This window comes from Natator depressus, chromosome 3 (genome assembly GCF_965152275.1).
Source record: "Natator depressus isolate rNatDep1 chromosome 3, rNatDep2.hap1, whole genome shotgun sequence".
Lineage (NCBI taxonomy): Eukaryota > Metazoa > Chordata > Testudines > Cheloniidae > Natator > Natator depressus.
This window is the reverse complement of record NC_134236.1, coordinates 184,185,244-184,205,858: the sequence shown is the minus strand read 5'-3', so window position 1 is coordinate 184,205,858 and position 20,615 is coordinate 184,185,244. Positions and strand designations below refer to the sequence as shown.

The 20,615-nt window shown below is 49.2% G+C and overlaps 1 protein-coding gene across 3 annotated transcripts in view; it reads right to left on the bottom strand.

Moving 5' to 3' along the window:
• Nucleotides 1–19,364, bottom strand: part of EML6 (EMAP like 6) — a 340,990-nt gene extending 321,626 nt beyond the window's left edge. For 2 of the 3 annotated variants that reach the window (XM_074949465.1, XM_074949466.1), the window contains exons 1-2: nucleotides 19,065–19,364; nucleotides 16,864–17,558 (exon numbers count right to left, since the gene is read on the bottom strand). In XM_074949465.1, the coding sequence (XP_074805566.1) occupies nucleotides 16,864–17,060 (197 nt within the window). In that variant the 5' untranslated portion in view covers nucleotides 17,061–17,558; nucleotides 19,065–19,364. Of the gene's footprint in view, nucleotides 1–16,863; nucleotides 17,559–17,999; nucleotides 18,126–19,064 lie in introns of all 3 variants that reach the window. The other variant, XM_074949464.1, reaches the window with a different exon arrangement.
• Nucleotides 19,365–20,615: the final 1,251 nt, after the last annotated feature.

The following is a 20,615-nucleotide window of genomic DNA, read 5'->3' as shown; positions in this document are numbered from 1 at the left end:
GAGAGTGGGGTTTTTTTGGGGTTTTTTTTTTTTTAAGAAGAAAAAAATTTTATTTGTGTAACACTTACAAGGAATCACCAAAAAAGGATAAAGCAAAACTATGCAACAAAACAAAAGCAAACACAAGGTATAACACAGCAGCCTTCAGGAGGGAGAAGTGTTCAGGCTAGCCTGGGCCCAGAGCGGGGGGGCTTCCTCGACACTCGTGGTCTTCCACCCTCCTGAGTTACCTGGTGCCACACTCAGTGTCACCGATTATTTGTCTCCTGAGAGTCCCCGACAAGATGGGCACAGCTGCAGGGTGGGCAGTTTGGGGGTGGGGGGGACGTACACCATGCGTGATAGGACCCCTCCCAGGTGACAGTGATGATGGTATCCACAGCGGCAACAGCTGGGGTCTCTCACTCTTCCCCTCAATCAAAGGGTCAGACGGAGGGAACCGGATGGGGTCACCAAGCAGAGAACCTCGGACAGCGCCCACCATTCCTCGAAGGTGTCAAGGGAGTCGGTGGACGCTGCCCAGAGGAACTCCGCCCGGATACGTGAATGTACTGAGGATCGGAAAACGGCCCTACAATCGCAGGACGCTTCATTAGCCAACCTCCTCTCTCTGGTTTTATAAATGGCTGTTTTAGCTAGGGCTAGGAGGAGGTTAACCAGGAGATTCATCAGGAGGACCAAATCGCACCTGGAGCTGCAGCTAGCAAGAGATGTCAAGAGTAACAAGAAGGGTTTCTTCAGGTATGTTGGCAACAAGAAGAAAGCCAAGGAAAGTGTGGGCCCCTTACTGAATGAGGGAGGCAACCTAGTGACAGAGGATGTGGAAAAAGCTAATGTACTCAATGCTTTTTTTGCCTCTGTCTTCACGAACAAGGTCAGCTCCCAGACTGCTGCGCTGGGCATCACAGCATGGGGAGTAAATGGCCAGCCCTCAGTGGAGAAAGAGGTGGTTAGGGACTATTTAGAAAAGCTGGACGAGCACAAGTCCATGGGGCCGGACGAGTTGCATCTGAGAGTGCTAAAGGAATTGGCGGCTGTGATTGCAGAGCCATTGGCCATTATCTTTGAAAACTCGTGGCGAACATGGGAAGTCCCAGATGACTGGAAAAAGGCTAATGTAGTGCCCATCTTTAAAAAAGGGAAGAAGGAGGATCCTGGGAACTACAGGCCAGTCAGCCTCACCTCAGTCCCCGGAAAAATCATGGAGCAGGTCCTCAAAGAATCAATCCTGAAGCACTTACATGAGAGGAAATTGATCAGGAACAGTCAGCATGGATTCACCAAGGGAAGGTCATGCCTGACTAATCTAATCGCCTTCTATGATGAGATTACTGGTTCTGTGGATGAAGGGAAAGCAGTGGATGTATTGTTTCTTGACTTTAGCAAAGCTTTTGACACGGTCTCCCACAGTATTCTTGTCAGCAAGTTAAAGACGTATGGGCTGGATGAATGCACTATAAGGTGGGTAGAAAGATGGCTAGATTGTCGGGCTCAACAGGTAGTGATCAATGGCTCCATGTCTAGTTGGCAGCCGGTGTCAAGTGGAGTGCCCCAGGGGTCGGTCCTCGGGCCGGTTTTGTTCAATATCTTCATAAATGATCTGGAGGAAGGTGTGGATTGCACTCTCAGCAAATTTGCAGATGATACTAAACTAGGAGGAGTGGTAGATACGCTGGAGGGCAGGGATAGGATACAGAGGGACCTAGACAAATTGGAGGATTGGGCCAAAAGAAATCTGATGAGGTTCAATAAGGATAAGTGCAGGGTCCTGCACTTAGGATGGAAGAACCCAATGCACCGCTACAGACTAGGGACCGAATGGCTAGGCAGCAGTTCTGCGGAAAAGGACCTAGGGGTGACAGTGGACGAGAAGCTGGATATGAGTCAGCAGTGTGCCCTTGTTGCCAAGAAGGCCAATGGCATTTTGGGATGTATAAGTAGGAGCATAGCGAGCAAATCGAGGGACGTGATCGTTCCCCTCTATTCGACATTGGTGAGGCCTCATCTGGAGTACTGTGTCCAGTTTTGGGCCTCACACTACAAGAAGGATGTGGATAAATTGGTGAGAGTCCAGCGAAGGGCAAGAAAAATGATTAGGGGACTGGAACACATGACTTATGAGGAGAGGCTGAGGGATTGTTTAGTCTGCAGAAGAGAAGAATGAGGGGGGATTTGATAGCTGCTTTCAACTACCTGAGAGGTGGTTCCAGAGAGGATGGTTCTAGACTATTCTCAGTGGTAGAAGAGGACAGGACAAGGAGTAATGGTCTCAAGTTGCAGTGGGGGAGGTTTAGGTTGGATATTAGGAAAAACTTTTTCACTAGGAGGGTGGTGAAACACTGGAATGCGTTACCTAGGGAGGCGGTAGAATCTCCTTCCTTAGAAGTTTTTAAGGTCAGGCTTGACAAAGCCCTGGCTGGGATGATTTAATTGGGGATTGGTCCTGCTTTGAGCAGGGGGTTGGAGTAGATGACCTCCTGAGGTCCCTTCCAACCCTGATATTCTATGATTCTATGAGATCTCGCGATTTTGTGGGGCCACGGATGGGGAGTGTGTAGATAAAAAGGTGAGGGGAAAAGTGTAGCCAAAAGCGAAGTAAAATATTTGTGAGGAGCCGGAAAAGGGGCTGCAGCCTGGCACACTCCAAATATACGTGCGCCAGGGTTTCCCTCACATTGCAAAAAGGGCAAGTATCCGGGATGGGGGTGAACCGTTTCAAAAACACGCCCGTGCTCACAGCTCCGTGAAGGAGCCGCCAACTAATGTCCCCGACGGGCCTCGGGACCAAGGTGGAATACAGGCTGGCCCACCAGGGTTGCTCACCCTCTAAAGGTGGCAGGAGGTCCCGCCACTTTGTATCGGGGTGGGACACCAGGGTGTGGGCGTGAAGGGTGTGAAGCGTGAGTTGTATAGATATTTCCGTGGCGCGATTTGGAAGCTGACTGGCTGCAGTTCATGCAGCCGTCTCGCAGTGAAAGGGTGAGGGGTTTGTTGGGATCTACGGGGTAGGGGCCCAACTGAAAGGTCCGGCGGGCCTGGGGTAGAGGGTGGGCGGGGTGCGCCCTCGCACAGGGCTCAGTTAAGATAAGCCCGAGCAGCGGGCGTCAAAGCGGCCTTCACCTCCCGAAGTACGCGCCGGGGGTTACGAGGTCTGGAGAGCCCCATGCGCCGAGCAAGCATCACGGGATCCAGCCAGTCTCCCCGGTCGTAGTCCAGGAGGTCTCCGACTCTCGTGACTTCTGCCAGGACCAAACTCTGGCGCACCAAGTGGGACTCCGCCACCTGCACACGGAGCTGGGGGTTGTGCAGCAGGGGCTCCGCGAGGAGATCTGCTCCCACGGTGGCCGCCACGGACCTGGCCATTGAAAACAGTTTCCAGGTCCGGAGGAGGTCCTGGTAGAAGACCGGCAGCCCGGAGAGGTCTCGCAGAAAACCTCTCGGACAAAGATAAAAGAGCTGCCGGTCGTATCGGAGCCCTTGGAAGCGGCGCAGGAAGGCGTGCGCCAATATGCTCCACGTCGAACTACCTGCACTATAAAGGAGCCTCTGCAGGGCCTGGAGGCGGAAGACACGGACCTGAGTGTGCAGACACTTCAGGCCCTGCCCTCCTTCCTTCAGGGGTAGATGAAGAACCCCAACAGGGGCCCAGTGCATTCCTGACCAAAAGAACTCTAGAATCGATGTCCGGAGGTCGGTCAGGAAACCAGGGGCCGGGACCAGGGTGTTGAGCCGGTACCAGAGCGTGGACAGGACTAGTTGGTTAAGCACCAGTGCTCTCCCTCAGAGGGAGAGATATCGGAGTAGCCTTGTCCATTTCCGGAGCCGCTCTATCACCCCGCCTTCTAAATTTTGCCAGTTCTCTGGCGGAGAAGGGTGTGTGGCAGAAAGGTAAACGCCTAGGTAGAGCAGTGGGCCCGCGCTCCACCGGATGGTCTGAAGCGCGGGTGGGAGGAGCTCACCTGCCGCCAGTCCCCCACCGCCAAGCCAGAGCTCTTGACCCAGTTGACTCGGGCGGAGGAGGCTGCCGAATAGATGGCCTGGCAAGCCTCCACCCGCGCCAAGTTGCCCGGGTCCTGGACCATGAGGAGCACGTCATCGGCGTACGCCAACAGGACCAGCCGCAGCTCCAGCTCCCGCAGCACCAACCCCGTCAACCTCCTGCAGAGGAGACAGAGGAAGGGCTCGATCGCCAGAGCGTACAGCTGGCCTGAGAGGGGGCACCCCTGCCGTACTCCTCGCCCGAAGCTGACCGGTTCGGTCAGGGTCCAGTTGAGCCTAACCAGACACTCCGCGGAAGCGTACAGCACCTGGAGGAAACTCACAAACTGAGGTCCGAATCCAAACGCCTGCAGAGTGCCCAGGAGGTACCCATGGTCCACTCTATCAAACGCCTTCTCTTGATCAAGAGACAGGAGGGTGAACGACAGACCATCTCTCCGCCCGAGTTCCAAAAGATCTCGGACTAGAAATAGGTTGTCAAAAATGCTGCGACCCGGGACAGTATTGGTCTGGTCTGGGTGGATCACGTCCGCCATCATGCAGCGAGATTGCTTTCGCTACGATTTTGTAGTCCGTGCTAAGGAGCGAGACGGGACGCCAGTTTCATAAATCGCGGAGGTCCCCCTTCTTCGGCAACAAGGCGAGCACTGCTCGCCTGCACGAAAGGGGGAGGACCCCGTCCTGCAAAGACTCAGCCCAGACAGTGGCTAGGTCTGGGCCAAGGATGTCCCAGAACGCGTGGTAAAACTCCATGGTCAGCCCGTCCATGCCCGGAGATTTATTGGTGGGCATGCGACGGAGGGCTTCCGAGAACTCGGCCAGGGTGAGAGGCAGCTCTAGCCGGTCTCGGTCGCCCACGCTGACCATGGAGAGTTCCTCCCAGAGCACCCTGCAAGCGCCAGGATCAGTCAGATCCGGGGAGAAAAGGCTTGTGTAGAAGTCACGGGCCCTCCCACACATCTCCACCGGATCCGTGAGGGGGGCGCCGTCTTCTGCTAGAAGGCAGGTGACGTGTTTCTTGGCCCCCCTCGTTTTCTCCAGGGTGTAGAAGAAACGGGAGCCGCGATCCATCTCCCGAAGGAGGCGGATGCGGGATCGAACAAAGGCACCTCGGGCCCGATGGTCCTCGAGGGCCCGGAGCTCCTCCCGCTTCTCCCGGCACACTCCGCAGAGGAACGGGTCCTCGGGGCTGGCGGCCAGACGCCTCTCCATTTCTAAGACCTCCCATTCCAACTGCTCTATCGCTGCATTTCTCCGTCGGCTGGTGCCCCAGGTATAGTCACAGCAGAAGAGCTTGGCGCGCACCTTCCCTAGGTCCCACCATCGCCGCGCCGAGGGAAAGGCATGCCGCTGCTCTCGCCAGGCCAGCCAAAACTCTCGGAAGGATGTCACGAAGCCCCCATCCTCCAACAGGCTATTGTTAAAGTGCCAATAGGCCGGTCCCGGCCTCTCTGCACGGAGGGAGGCTGTTATGGTGGCTAGATGATGGTCGGAGAATGGGGCCGGCCGAATGTTGGAGGAGTGGGCCTGTGAAAGATGGAAACGGGATAAATAAATACGGTCCAACCAAGAGTGGTGTGACCGATGGGCCTCCACCCGGACAAAGGTGAACGTGGAAGTGTCATCTGGGTGGTGGTCACGCCAGACATCTACTAGGGAGTGATGTTCAACTATTTCTTGGAGAATGTTCGCAGCGGCCGGGTTCAGCTCGGCCCCTGAGCGGTCCTGTTCCTCGAGGGTGGTGTTAAAGTCCCCTCCCAGGACTAAGCACTGGTGAGAATCTAGGGTGCCGAGGAAGTCGGACACCCACTGATAGAATTGCGGCCGCTTCGGGCTCATTGCCGGGGCATAGATGTTGACAAGGTTGACCACGAGCCCCTCCATACGGACTCGGAGATGCAGCAGGTGGCCCGGCACGGCCTCAGTGACCCCTAGCACCTCGGGCCATAGGTTGGGGGAGAACAGGGTCGCCACTCCAGCTTCTCAAATCGTGAAGTGTCTGAAGTAGACCCCGTCCCCCCACTCCAGCCGCCAGCTGTCCTCGGCGGTCGGATCCGTATGGGTCTCCTGCAGGAAAACCACAGAGTACCCCCCTTCCCGAAGGTAAGAGAGCACCTGGGACCTGCGGAGAGCCATCCTACAGCCCCTGGTGTTCAAAGTTGCAATAATGAGGGGCATCATGCGGAGGGCTGGGGGGTGGGGGTTCCTTGTTGGCGGGGGTGTTCGCAGCCCCCAGCGGGTCGCGCAACAATCCGTGACCCATCCCGTAAGTGAGTAAATCGTCACGGAAGCTGCGGGCCCGCCCGTAGGCCACAGCACCGTGCCTTCCTTTCCCTTTACCCTCCTTTATAAGGGCCCTTGTGGCCTGGAGGATGTGATCAAAGTCCCCCCATAGCTGGAGAGCTAGCTGTACCCTGTTGCGGGAGCCATGGATGTCTTCTAAAAACTGTCGCAACGCTTTTCGCAGCTCATGGGGGGGTGGGGTTGCGATTTCCGGGTTATTCCCTGGTGGGGCTCTTGGTGCAGCCTCGTGGTCCGCTGAGGCGGGCAGGCAGGGTGCAGACCACCAACGGGGCATCTGACAGGCCAAAGTTATTAGGTCCTTCTCAAGGCTTGGGGTAGAAGAGGATGGCGGAGGGAAAATTGCAGCTCCTAATGGGTCGCGGCAGGAAAATGCAAAGGCTGCTCCTTGAGGGGGATCCGCAAAAAACGGGAAAGAAATAACCCCAGGGGCGGCAATAGCATTGCAGGAGGAGGTGGATTGGGCAGGGACAGGGGTGGGGGTGGGGGCGGGGGTGGGGGCAGAGGCGAGGCTCTGGGCTTCGGGAGGCAAGCAGCTAAGAGGTGGTGCCTCCCGAACAGATTCAAGGGTTAAGGGGGTGGGGAGGGGGCTCCCAGTGATGCTAGGCGCAGGCTCTGTGGTGGATTTGGCAGCCGAGGCTTCAGGTGGTGGACCACCTTCTGCAGGGTGCTCGCCCAGGAAGGCGGTTAGGGGGAGGGAGCATGGGGAAAGGGGGACTGGGGTAAGGTTGCCCAGATCGAGGCCAGCCGGCAGTAGGTCATTCTCTCCCTGGGTGACCGGGGTCAAACCTAGGGCCTCGATCTCCCCATACATGGAGGAAAGGTCATCTTCTGCCACCCCGGGGGACTCCCCTCTGGCGCCCGCTATGACGGTCGCTTCGGGGTTCGCGGGGGGTTTGGGTGATATTCGGGCAGAAGGTCTCGGAGGGGAGGGTCTCCCGTGGAGGGGAGATTCTACCTTCCAGTGCTATTTTGTCTTCCCCTCCTGACACCGGCGGATGGATCTCTCTCGTGGGCAAAGCGGAAGGCTCAGTGTCAGTGCCTCCCTTCCTGATCTTCCGGGGGGCCTCTGCATCGGATGGGTGCAGCGGAGCTCGAGCCTTCCGCTTGCCTCGCTTTCCCTGGACTAGGGTCCAGCCCTCCATAGCATCGTCTGGGGGCTGGTTAGCAGGGGTCGTGTCGGGGGTCAGAGGCGATGGTTCAGAGGCTCGGGGGGGTAACGGTGAGGCAACATGGGGGGGCGGTTCTCCTTGGGGCGGGCCCTCTCCTATGCCCGGTAATATCTTTGCTGCACCCTCCTCCATAGGCTTTGCTGGATTGTTAACAGCAAGGGCGGGGCTCCCTTGCTCGTCTGGGCGTTGTAGGGGAGGCGTCTCTTGGGCCCGGGCAGGAGCAGCGGTGGATCGAGCAGGAGGAGAGGTGGTTTCAGATGTCGGGGAGCCAGGGGCGCCGGCAACGACAGAGCCGATGTCCTGCCAGGTCTTGGGGGTCTCGGGTGCCCCTCCCCGCCGGACCAAGGGGCAGTCTCTTCCTGTGGAATAGTAGACCCGATAGCAGGCTCCCTGGTAGGGGACTAGGAAGGACCCCTCGAGCGCCTCTCCGTCATGCGCCGCTGGTGGCGGTAGAAGCTGCACTTGCCGGCGGAACAAAAGGACGTGACAGAGGGTGGGGTCCTTGGAGCCCAATGGGAGAGGGCTGATGACAGAAACGGGTTTCCCCAGGGTGGAGAGAGCGGGTAACAGGGTGGCATTGGGTAGAAAAGGAGGGACGGAGGTCAGCACTAGGCGGACGCCCAGGTCTTCTAGCGGCTCCAGGGGGACAAACACCCCCCCCACCGCCAGGCCCTTCTCCACCGCCTCCTGGGCGGCAGCCTCCGATGCTAAGAAAAAGACGACCTTCCCGTACATTTTGGAGGCCGCCACGATAGCCATGGGTCCTACCACCCTCGCCAACGCCTGCATGTAGGTATCCACGTGGGGCGAGGGGGGCACCAGGAGGCAACGGACGCCATGCTTCCTGGTCATGGTGGGAAAGGGCCCTCGGCCACTATTGATGGTAGCGGAGGCGGTGGGTGGGCGAGATGACGAGGCGGCAGGTGGGGGGGGGGCTGCCACTGCCCGGGCATATGCCCTGGGGGCCGGGGAGGGACGCTCGCAGAGCTGGTGGAGGGAACAGCGGGGAGGGACGCCATGGTCGATGATGAGGCCACAGCGGTGGGGGTAGCCTCTGTCATGGAGGGCTTGGTGGTTGTGGCGGGGCCCTTCCCCTTCTTCGCACCCTGGCCTTTCCGGCTAACTGGGGGGGCTTTCCTAGAATCTGGGGGGGCGGTGGGCGTAGTAGTGGCAATAGTCGCCCCAGTGCCTCCGGCTGCCGATGCCCCAGCGGGGGCGGTGGCAGGTGTTTTGGCAGCAGTGGTGGGGAGGGGGGCTTGGGGGTTAGGCAGGGGGGTAGGTGGGGGAGGGGCAACTGAGGTTGTTAGAGGGGCCTCACCCCTCTCATTCCCCGCCATCATGAGCAGGGAGAGATGGGGAGACACCAGAAGGAGGAGGGGGGAGGGGGAAGCAGATTAACCACTTCTCCCTGTTGGGCTGCAGGCGGGGGTGGGCCAAATGGGTCAGACTGGACAGGGGAAGGAAACAGGAGTTTGGGTCAGGTAGTAGGGGCAAACTGTGGGATGGGCAGTCCGGGGGGGAGGGGACGCGGACCCACGCGCGTTTATCCAAAAGTCTCGTTTGGTCAGCTGTTGTGTCTGGTCCGGATGATGGAATTCAAAGCAAGCAGTTGAGGCTAGAGGCAGATGGCAGGTTGCCAGCAGGGACGGACGGCGGGGGAGCCATGACGGTTGTAGTAGTGTTGGGGGGGGCACCAATGGATCGAGGGGCAGCTCCGTGCCACACCCCCTGTGCCCTACAAACGCAGTTAAGACACAGTCAAACTTCCCCCACATGAGAGTACAGTTCAAAAGTTACTCAGTCTTACGGCCCCCTCCACGATGATTTGTAGCTTTCCCGGGCGATGTCTCTGTCAGCTGTCTTCTCTCCCGGTCTTTGTGGAGCATTCCAAAAATGCCAAGCAAAGATAAGAAGACGATTAATTGCGGGTCCACAAACAAACAGCAAAACGGTTGGGTCTGGGGGTGTCCACTCCCCTCCTCTGGGAAGGAGGTTGGCAGTCCTCCCCCCTCCGCCGGGGGTTGCAGCTGAAGCAATAGCAGCGTCTGAGGGCAGGCGTGGGGGGGGCTGGCAGGCGAGCTGGCAGCCGACCAGCACTCGAACAGCAGCAAAAAAAAAAAAAAAACCGAAGAAAAAGCATCTGGCCCGGTCACGGGGGGGAACTAAAGCAGGGGCAAAAAGCAAGGAAAGCCCAGACCAGAGGGCAGCAGGAGAGGGCTAGAAAGGAGCCTTCTTCCCTGTAGAGGGAAGAAAGTTTGCTATAGATTAATTAAAGCACCTGAAACCAATTAGCACACCTGAAGCCAGTCACCTAATAAAACCCCCCCTGCTTCTATCAGACGGGGAAGGAGTTGAAGCAGAGTGGATTGGTGTTGGAGCAGAGAGCGGTTTGGAGGGAAGCACAGGAGAGTTTGGAGAAGTGCTGTGGTGGGCTAAGAAGACGAAGACCCTAGGTAAAGGGACACCTGGTTTGTGCAAAGGGAGCTGAAGGGCAGGAGAGGGAAGTAGTCCAGGGGAAGGAACCACTAGTTCAAGCGGTTTACTGCTATCCCTAGACCCCTGGGCAGGGACCCAGAGTACAGGGTAGGCCCAGGTCCCTCCCTCTCCACTCCCCTCCTCTAGGACACTAGTGGGGCAGTTAATACCCCAGTTCAGGGGCAAGAAATGGTGCCCTGAACCCTCCCCAAGAAGAGAAAGTGCGAGACCCATCAAAGTAGTGCCAGCAATTTGCCACAAATGTCACCAGAAAGTGAGAACAGGTATTTGCATAGCACTTCATAGCCAGCATTGCAAGGTATTTACGTGCCAGATATGCTAAACATTCGTATGCCCCTTCATGCTTCAGTCATCATTCCAGAGGACATTCTTCCATGCTGATGATGTTCGTTAAAAAAATGTGTTAATTAAATTTGTGACTGAACTCCTTGGGGGAGAATTGTATGTCCCCTGTTCTGTTTTACTAGCATTCTGCCATATATTTCATGTTATAGCAGGCTCAGATGATGACTCAGCACATCTAGTTCATTTTAAGAACACTTTCTCTGCAGATCTGACAAAACGCAAAGAAGGTACCAATGTAAGATTTCTAAAGATAGCTACAGCTCTCGAACCACGGTTTAAGAATCTGAAGTGCCTTCCAAAATCTGAGAGGGATGAGGTATGGAGCATGCTTTCAGAAGTCCTAAAAGAGCAACACTACAATGCGGAAACTACAGAACTCGAACCACCAAAAAAGAAAATCAACCTTGTACTGGTGGCATCTGACTCAGATAATGAAAATAAACATGTGTCGGTCCGCACTGCTTTGGATTCTTATCGAACAGAACCCGTCATCAGCATGGACACATGTCCCCTGGAATGGTGGTTGAAGCATGAAGGGACATATGAATCTTTAGTGCATCTGGCACATAAATACCTTGTGATTTCGGCTACAACAGCGCCATGAGAATGCCTGTTCTGACTGTCATGTGACATAAACAAGAACTTCTGCAAATTCAAACAAACTTGTTTGTCTGAGTGACTGGCTTAACAGGCTCTAAAATTTTACATTTTTTATTTTTGAATGCAATTTTTTTGTACGTAATTCTACATTTATAAGTTCAACTTTCATGATAAAGAGACTGCACTGCAGTACTTGTATTAGGTGAATTGAAAAATACTATTTCTGTTTTTTTACAGTGCAAATACTTGTAATCAAAAATAAATATAAAGTGAACACTGTACACTTTGTATTGTGTGTTGTAATTGAAATCAATATATTTGACAATGTAGAAAACATCCAAAAATATTTAAATAAATGGTATTCTATTATTGTTCTTCCTAAGTCTTTTCTTTTGAACTGAAACAGTTTGGGGGTTACCATTAAAACTGTAACAGGAAATTATTGCTATTATTCAATGAGCTGTACCAATTGGTACCACTTGCCTACCCCAAAGCAAGTTGCATTTCAGTGGTGCTTTATGTGCATTGGTTGCTATTAAAGTCACCATAAACTACAGGTCAGTTTTTCCTGCAGGTAGCATAGCAAATAACTGTAGTAGTTTGGTTATCATTGTGTGATGAACATTCGTCAGCAGGTACCATTATAAAAAACAATAACTGTATGTAAAGTTTGTTAAGTACTTTAGAATCTTTGGGCATAAGAGACTCCATGTAAACATAACATTATTACAATACACAATTTTTAAAATATTGTACTTTATCCACTGAAAGAAAGATGGTTTAACTCCAGGTGGTTGATGACCATGACTTTGTCTTCATTTTTTTTCTCTACAGTAATATATAATATCCCCAGGAACAAATGGCATTGATTCAAGCATCACATTTCTTTTTCACAACCCTATCAACCCGGCAAAAATGTGTAGTCATTCTCTATGTTTTCTATCTTCTGAAATGATTACTGTAAGAAATAAACCAAACCTCCATCTACTCACTCAACCCATCACCGGTGGCACGTCAATATTTTGCAATGTATCTTAACCTCCTAGCATGTCAGCACAGTGGAACGCATATACCATAGTACTTACAGAGTTGTTCTGACAAATCCCACATTATTATTAAGTTGCAGTTTCTCTCACATAAATAACATGGTTTGTTACCAGAGGTTAGCAGGTTGGCTTTCTAGTTAATATCCAGAGGCACAGATTACTATAAAAAAACTATAGTAAATGTGGTGTGATTTGTGGTTTCCTGCCTCACAGCTGAGTTATTTTTTTCCCAGCTAGAATACAAATGTGGTCTTGTAGACATATAAAATTATATTATTTAGGTATTCAACAGATCAGTCAAGGCAAACACAGTTACGAGTCATACTGTGTTTTAAGAACTGCAGAAACAACAAAACCAGTGTGATTTCTAAAAACCTCTAATAACTTCAAAGCTATTATGAAACTGTTAAATACTGTAGAAATTCTTGGAAATGTAGTTTAGATCTAGAAATCCCAAAATTCTGACTATGTTGCTGCCACTGGCAATTTTTCTCCAAGTTTCAGAAGACTGTATTTTGTTGTGGAATGTAAACTATGAGATCAGACAATGGAGTTACCCTAGAGATGAATTTGACCAATTAGAACCCAAAATATTAAGTATCTGTGTTTACAGACTAACTATGCAATTTCAGACATTGCACCAATTTAAAAAATAATCAAATTATCAATTGCATTTAAAAACTATACAGAAAAAAATCTAAACTGATGAAATTAATATATTTTAACTATTTCCCACGGTAAACTTCTTTTTGGTATGCACAGACTGCAGAAATTTACTATTCTGGACACCTTCAGACTAAAGAAAGAGAGACAGCATGGCCTAAGAGTACAGCACTAACCTGGGACACCAGCCACTTGCCTACTAAGTGACAATGAGCAACTCATTTCACCTCCCTATACCTCAGTTTCAACATCTGTAAAATGGGGATAATTATATTTACCTCCCTTAGAATCTAATGATGAAAAGCTCTAGATAAAAGTAAGGTATCATTATTATTATTACTATTATTATCATTATTATTAAGATGTTTCCAGCTTTAACATATTATCACAAATTTAGTGATAAAATTCCTCTCTCAACATTTCATTTAAGATAGAAAAAAGATGACAATGCTAGTTGCTAAACAAATAATTTAAAATGCAAGTGCCAGGAAAACTGAGGTTCTCTTGAAAGACTTCAATTACTGTCAAAACTAGGGCCCCAGACTCTTGCACTTATGTGGTCTTCCATTGAAGTTAAAGGGATTACATAAAAGAGGACCCATACCAGTGCATCTACTTGCAGATTAAGACCTAAAAGTGTATGTTATTTCTCTTATGAGAAAAAGCATTTTGTGGGAAGAAGTCTTAAAATAATGAAGTTACATAACTTATTCCATCATATACTTGTATTTACTTTGTTTGCCGTTCACTATAACTTGTCCGCTTCAAACCCACAGTTTCACTTTACTCAAACCAGATGATGACCCTAACATCTGAATGGATTAGTGTTACAACTCATCCTGAATTCAGCTCACAACAGGCCCAATTCTGAAAAAACTTACACATGTGAGTAACTCTGAACTCAATGGGAGTAAGTCATGTGTGTAAGTCTTTGCAGGTTTTGGTGCATAGGTAGCAATATGCTGTACCCTTAGCCAGCCACACAGTGGTAGTATCTTGTGCTCCAGAATTTATGTTTTAATTTAAAAAAAAAAGTAAATCTCAAACCCTCTGATTATGAAGAAAACCATAAAAAGCGCAAATGTAATTGATGTCTATGACTGATGTCTATGATTCTATGTCTGCCTGAATCTTCAGAGAGACTGTAACAATAGTCCTGTGAGGTGTGAACTGCCCCTATTCACCACAATGATGTGATGGCTCACACTCACAACAATAATAATTTAAATATGAACATCATTAATTATTTCACAGCTGATCAAAGCACATAAAGGAGATGGAGAATTGTATTATGAAGACAGCACAATCTACTGTGATTGACATCTCATTTTTCCATCAGAAGTAGATGGTGCTTGGGAGAATATCACCATTTATTTCCCTCCCTCTGTGAAGAAAGACCATAGCAGAGCCCACATGATCATATTTTGAACATCTAGACATTCCACCAAGAGTGGTGTCTCAAATGCACAGAAATTGATTTGCGGGGAGGGTTGGATCTTGGAAAAGTATCACTACTTTTCCCCACCTCCAATTTGAACTCTAAGTGTAATTTAAGAGGCTCTTGTTTAACTTAGCCAAAAATGAACTGTATCCACTGCATGATGTTGACACAAAGCCAAAGACAGGGCAATTTGTGAACTAGTGGAAGTACAATTAATTTTTTTTTTAACATGTGACCTTTTCATTATGGAAAAACATTGATGCCCATGACTTTGGTAAAACACTGCAAAGTGGGATGGTAACTCTCAATCTCTATGAATGTTTTTATAGGGTTCACCAACTCTCATAAAAACAGTACATCCCTGAAAGCTTTCGCTACAAATGGAGCCAATAGGAACCTACGGAGGCAGAAAAACCACACATTCAAGGCCTTCATACTAATTCTGCAGTATTTTCCAAAGTGTAAAGTTTCATTTTAATTAAAAAAAAAAAGTTACAAACCCCTTTAGTTACAATGAACTTTCATATTGCAAATTTATTCACTGTTGTCATGAGTCTGGACATAGAAAAAGTAAAACAATAGCACCAATGGAAATACTAGAGAACTATTGCCCATTCATCTCAATAAGATGTTGGCTCTGACGCCTAACTGTGACAATTTAAATGTTAACATTTATTAAGCACTTCACTGCTTATCATACCAGTAAACATCCAGCTAAAAAGTGGCTATATTGGATGCTGTGCCTGAATTCTCTATTAATGAGAATCACAAAATGTACCAAAGGAATAAAGGCATCAAGTATTAAAAATGCAAAAAGAAAAATATTCTATCAGCAGAAGACTTGTCTTTTCCTAAGCCCCTCATCCCAGCAACCTTCCTTGGCCATGAAGAGAAACATGGAACGCCTATTTGGATCCCACTGATGCTGCTATTTACTTGGCAACAGAGCACTCATTTTGAGCAATGCAAAATACTCCTGCCACCTCCAGGAGTGGAACATTCTGACTCAGCAGAATTATCAGCCCTAACAGCTCAGGAATTGAACTGTAGTTTCAAATCCCAGCATATTACGCTAACCACAGGACTAGTCCTCAAACAGCTTTTTGATTTAAATAACTGATTTGCATACTACTATCCTTTACAATTAGAATAAAACTAGCATGTAGTGTCAAAATGCCAATGCTTAACACCTACATACCCTCCCCCTGTTTTATCATCAAAATTTAGTACATATGCAGTGTGCTGGAAACAATCCTCTGAAATGTTCCATAAATGACCAGCCATACAATTTATACAATAGTAATCATCAGGACACTATTTCCTTAGCAGATGGAAATGCAACAAAATCAAAGCTTTGAATGAGTGTATTAAAATAAAACTCATATATACATTGCTAAATATGGACCTTGATTATTATACTTTCTAGCTTCTAAGGAATAAATAAATGACCAGCAATATAAAAGGGAGGTACCAGGCATTTAATGAACTACCATGGGTGCTTTTAAAAAGTTCATTCTGGTTTTAGAGGTAGTAGCATTTCAAGAAATAAAATTTAAATAAAGAATGCCGCATGGGTTGGGAATACCTTTAAAACCAAAATGAACTTTGTAAGTGCACCCAATGAAAGGAGGGAGGTAAATGAGCCAACTAACATATGTATGTGATAGTGAAAGACATCATGTTGTATAAGGTAGATGGATTTCTGTAAGCTATGACTCCAGTATGGTTATCTGACAATTGCAGTATTTGCATATTCAGTAGCAAAACCTAGATGGAGACCCCGACGTTCAACTGCTGGATATGTGTTTTCTGCAGCACTGTTGCACCATGATTCATCATGTACTATTCTGAATTCCAGATTACTCTGCTTGAGTAGGAGAAGTTTCATCTATACTAAATTTAGGTGTTAAAAAAAATGGTAGGTGGCCAACAGTTAGCTGGCTTCAGCAGTCCATGCAGCTTTTTTGTAGTGGGGTCCAGATTTCTCTGGTGGAATAGTCGAAGCAAAACTTGTTCTCTGTTTTGTTGATACAATTTCTGTGTTTGTGAACAAAATTTGGCAGAATCCAGCTGAACCCAGAAACTGAATCCAAATTTTTGCAATGCTAGGGCACATCTTAAGGTACAGCAGGCATGGCTAAACACATTCTCTATTTAGGCAGTAGAATTTGAGAGACTGAGATGAAAACTTGGCTTAATCCAGGATTCAGGTGTTGAATCTGGACTTTTGTAGTTCTGTTGCAACAGAATGCACTGGCACACAATTTTCCTGGGGCATGAGCAACTAAACTTGTTCTTTGTTGAAGTGGAATTGGCAGTGTGGGAACCAAAAAATGGCAGGATTCAGGTGCATTTGTGATACTGTTGAACTGGGATGTCTGGAGTCCAGATTTTATTGCTGTAAGAGTAGCATCTACACCATATTCTCTATTTAGACATTATCATTAAGGGACTGTGGACCGAAAATTGGCAGGGGTTTTGCAGTAAAGTTTTTGCACTAAACTTTTTTGATTTTTCTTGTTGTGGTGGTGTTTTTTGTTTGTTTGTTTGTGGTGCAGTAGGAGAGGCTAAACTCATTTTCTATTCTGCGTTCCAATTTGGGGGCTTCAATACAAAAAAGATCAGCAGGATCCAGACAGATCTAGATTTCACCCAGGCCTTTGATGACAACCTGTGCTTCTCCCTAAAATTACAGAAACATGCTCAGAGGTGAGTAGAGGAGGAGGTACTTACTAGTCCTCCTCTCCCCGCCCCTCCCTATTAACCCCAACACACACCGACTGTCTGCCCCCCCCCTTACCTGATAATATCATCGTTGTGTCCCAAGAAGAACTTCTGGGTGTGCTCTCTGGTGTTATAAATCACCCCGACTCCAGCCACGAAGTAAACCACCTCCTTGCCTGCCGTGTAGTACAGGTTGTTGCGGCACTGGTGACCCCTGTACCCGTAAACCCACTCCAGACGTAGCTGGCATCTAGGAGCTGTCCGATCCGCCATGATAATCAACCCCGACTCCCACAAGCACACACGAAACCTAGTGCCGCCCTCCCTCTTCCCCCCTTAAAATGTTTCCCTCTTTTAAACGTTACCAATTCCTGCCTAGCTGCTGAATTTTCAGGTTGCACTTTCCAATGCTGATTTTAATCAGAACACACATTCACGGACCAGCTCTGCTGCTTCTGCTGCTGCTGTTCCTGCCGCGGCTGCTACTATTGTGCTGGCACCATAATCTTCTGTTGCCCGAGACAAGCAGCTGCAGCCTCCCCGCTGCTTTGCAGCCCAGACAACTTCTGGGGCGAGGAAGGGGGATAATGCACATACACGTAAATTAATGTCACACAGGTCTTTTCTTTCCAAAGGCAAAGTAACTTCTGGATGTCACCACCACCTGGAGATGAGTCCGGGCTGTGTCTCCTCTAATGCACTTTCTTGTCTTCCTGCAAAAAGAGGCTTTCTGGATTTTTCCCTTTTAAAATTTATGTCTGTAGATTTAAACTGAAAATAAAAAAGGAAAAAAAGTATATTTAAAATGTAAAATAAACGTGAACTTAAAATGCAAAGTGTAAGGGTTTTCCAGCAATAAATCTGAATTTATTCTGTCAGTTCTAAGCGAGTTATACGGAATCCTTCTCAGCTTTTCCACCATAATTCATTTGCAATTGTCAATCTGCATACAGGATAATGTTCAAGAGAAACAGAATTAACATAATACATCCAAACAAGATGACCTCTTCCCCGCTCCGTCCTAAAAAAATAGCTCTCTCGGAGTCTAAAACAACAATTTAATTCAAACACTGTCCATTTTGCAGCCACCAAAACATTTCAATTTACCATCAAGTCAAGAAAGCATTTTTAAAAAAATGTTTACTACCATGTTTTGGAATAACAATTTTTTCCCTGCGCCAACACACACTTTCATGATTTCCTTTTCCTTACCCTAAAGCCGGAATTAATTTTTTAGTTCGTATCCGTTCTGTGTGGTTTCTCCACATCCTTTGTAACATTCACCTCACACCACACTCATTCACCAAAAAGCCAGTCACAAACGTCAGAGAGAGATTTCTGAATCAGAGAAGAAGAAAAGCAAAGACTCATGCAGATAACAGTGTTCAGTACTAGATGGAAGGGAGGATAGGAATAAACTAACCAGCAAAAGGCTAAACCATGCATTTTCCACAGAATATGCCTCTAACTTCATTATCCTCCATTTAACCTTATATTAACAAACTAAACCAGAGTGTATTGGTATCGGTTAATATAAACTGTACCTCACAACCACAGCAGTACTCCTCAGTGGTGCCTCCCCCCAGACACATAAGCAATATTCCCCACTTAGTACATAACCTACTATCAATGAATCCACACTGAAAGCAATACGACCCTTAGGGTAAAATCTGGCATCACACACAAAGATATACTCCACACAAGGAATATAATCCGTCATCACACTCAAAACAATAGTCCATGGTGGTGGTATAACCCGGCGCTGTCCCCCAGAGCAACACTCCACAGAGGGGACTGGACTGGGGAGCTTTAAACTTCATGTCACACGCTGAGCAATATTCCCCATAGGAGTAAAACGGGGCATCATCCTGCACAGGAGGTAATCTTACACGAATACCCCCAGCCAGAGAAATATTCCCACAGGGATGAACGGATACGAACACCCACAGCCAGAGCAATGATCTCCGGGGGGGAGGGGGGGCAATAACGCAGGGCATCGTGCCCGAGAGGGGAGAGTGGATACTAACCCCACAGCCAAAGCAACGATCCCCTCTGTCGGGGGTGGGGGGGTGGGGGAAATAACGCAGGGCACCGTGCCCCAGGGGAGCGAGCGGACACTACTAACCCCACAGCCAAAGCAATGCTCCTCCGTGTGTGGGGAGGAGGTATAACACAGGGCACCGTGCCCCACTAGGGAGTGGTAGCGGGGGGATGTGACCTGACACTAAAGCCCACAGCCAAAGCAGCGCGCCCAAGCGGTCGCTATCTGTCACCCACCTGGCAGCAGCGCTCTTCTCCGCAGCCTGGTCCGTGTGCTCCGAGGCGAGTGGCGACAGAGGCGAGTACAGCTCACGCAGGCAGCACGGAGAGGAGCACTCCCTTGGCTGGCTGGCTGGCCGGCGTCCCCTCCTTCCCCCTCCCAGTGCTCAGTCTCCAGCGCACACGGCCAGGCATGTTTCCTAGGCAGCCCTGGCGCCCCACTCAATGTGGGCGGGAAGGTTAGTGAGTTGTCGTAAGCGGCTTTGGAGAATCGGAGAGGTTCGGTTGGAAACCCCAACGCGCACAGCTAAGCCTGCTGCTCACAGAACCGGCTTGGCGGCTTCTCAAAGTGGATCATGGGGATTGGAGTTTCACCCGCGCCTTTGAGTCGCCTCGCCGGGCAGGGCAGAATCTGTGAGCGCCTACAAGTCCCAAGGTGCAACGCGACTAGGACTCCGCCCCGTCCCCTAGCGATTGCTGTGGCGTTGGATATGCAGCTTGGTGGCTTTGGGTGGCGGCTGCATCTGTCGGAAACTGCGGCTGAGGAGAAACAAATGGGCTGCGGAGCAACGGCCAAGGTGGGGGAATGTCCTGCCGCGCCGGACACCCTGTCTGCGCCATTGCTCACGCACAGTTTCCCCATCCTCTTCTTTCCCTTCCTGCTGTCAAGCTTCCCGCCCTCTATTGCCTCAACCTTTGGGTCCGCCACTCTCCTCCCTACATCCCCTCACTCCTACCTTTCTCCCCCTTCCCCCACAGTGGGAACAGTCTCTGCTTACACACACACACACTCACTATTTCTAACTAAATTTTCCTTGGCTGCCTTCCACCCCTGCTCCCCTCTGTTTAAAGACCTGCCTATTGAGCTATTTCCAATGGAAATATTACTAGGTTTGCCAACCTCAAGCCTTCAAACACAGCTTGACCCAGACACCCAGAAAGCCTGAGATTGGCTGACAAATCATGAGGTTTTAAAAAATAAAAACTTGGGGTCTTTTTATTTGCCTTCTGGGGTTTGGCCCTTTAGTGTCCATGTTTTCTAGCTTTTCTCTGCAACAATAAGGGCTAGACACATCCATTTTTTAACTAAAGCTGAGAAGCTCACAAATTTAAAGGACTCCAGGAGCAGGGGCTATACCTAAAACACTAGATATGAGACTCTCCAATACAGTGTGCTATGCTATGGTGCGTCCCTAGAGAGAAGGAGGTAATAGCACAAAAGTACTTACCTTCATATGCAGTGAAAGTGCCCTAGATCCCTAAAGTGTTCACCCAAGGTTTTGAATTTGATTTTTGGTATCACAAAGGTTGTTACTATTTGACCCCTTGGTGGTGCTTTTGGGAATTGTACTTTAGCAGAATTCTGAAAGTCACACAGGGTCCAGGTAATAGACCAGATTTAATTCAATGATCATGAGGAAATATAATTTATGCTTCATTGCACCCACTGTGGAAGCTACACCATAGAGGGATTCACTGTCAAGGAAAAGCAGCTTTAAATTCTAGCTATTGTGTAAATCCAGCTAGTAAATAATCCCCAGAAGACGTTGCTTTGGCAGCCATGCTGAG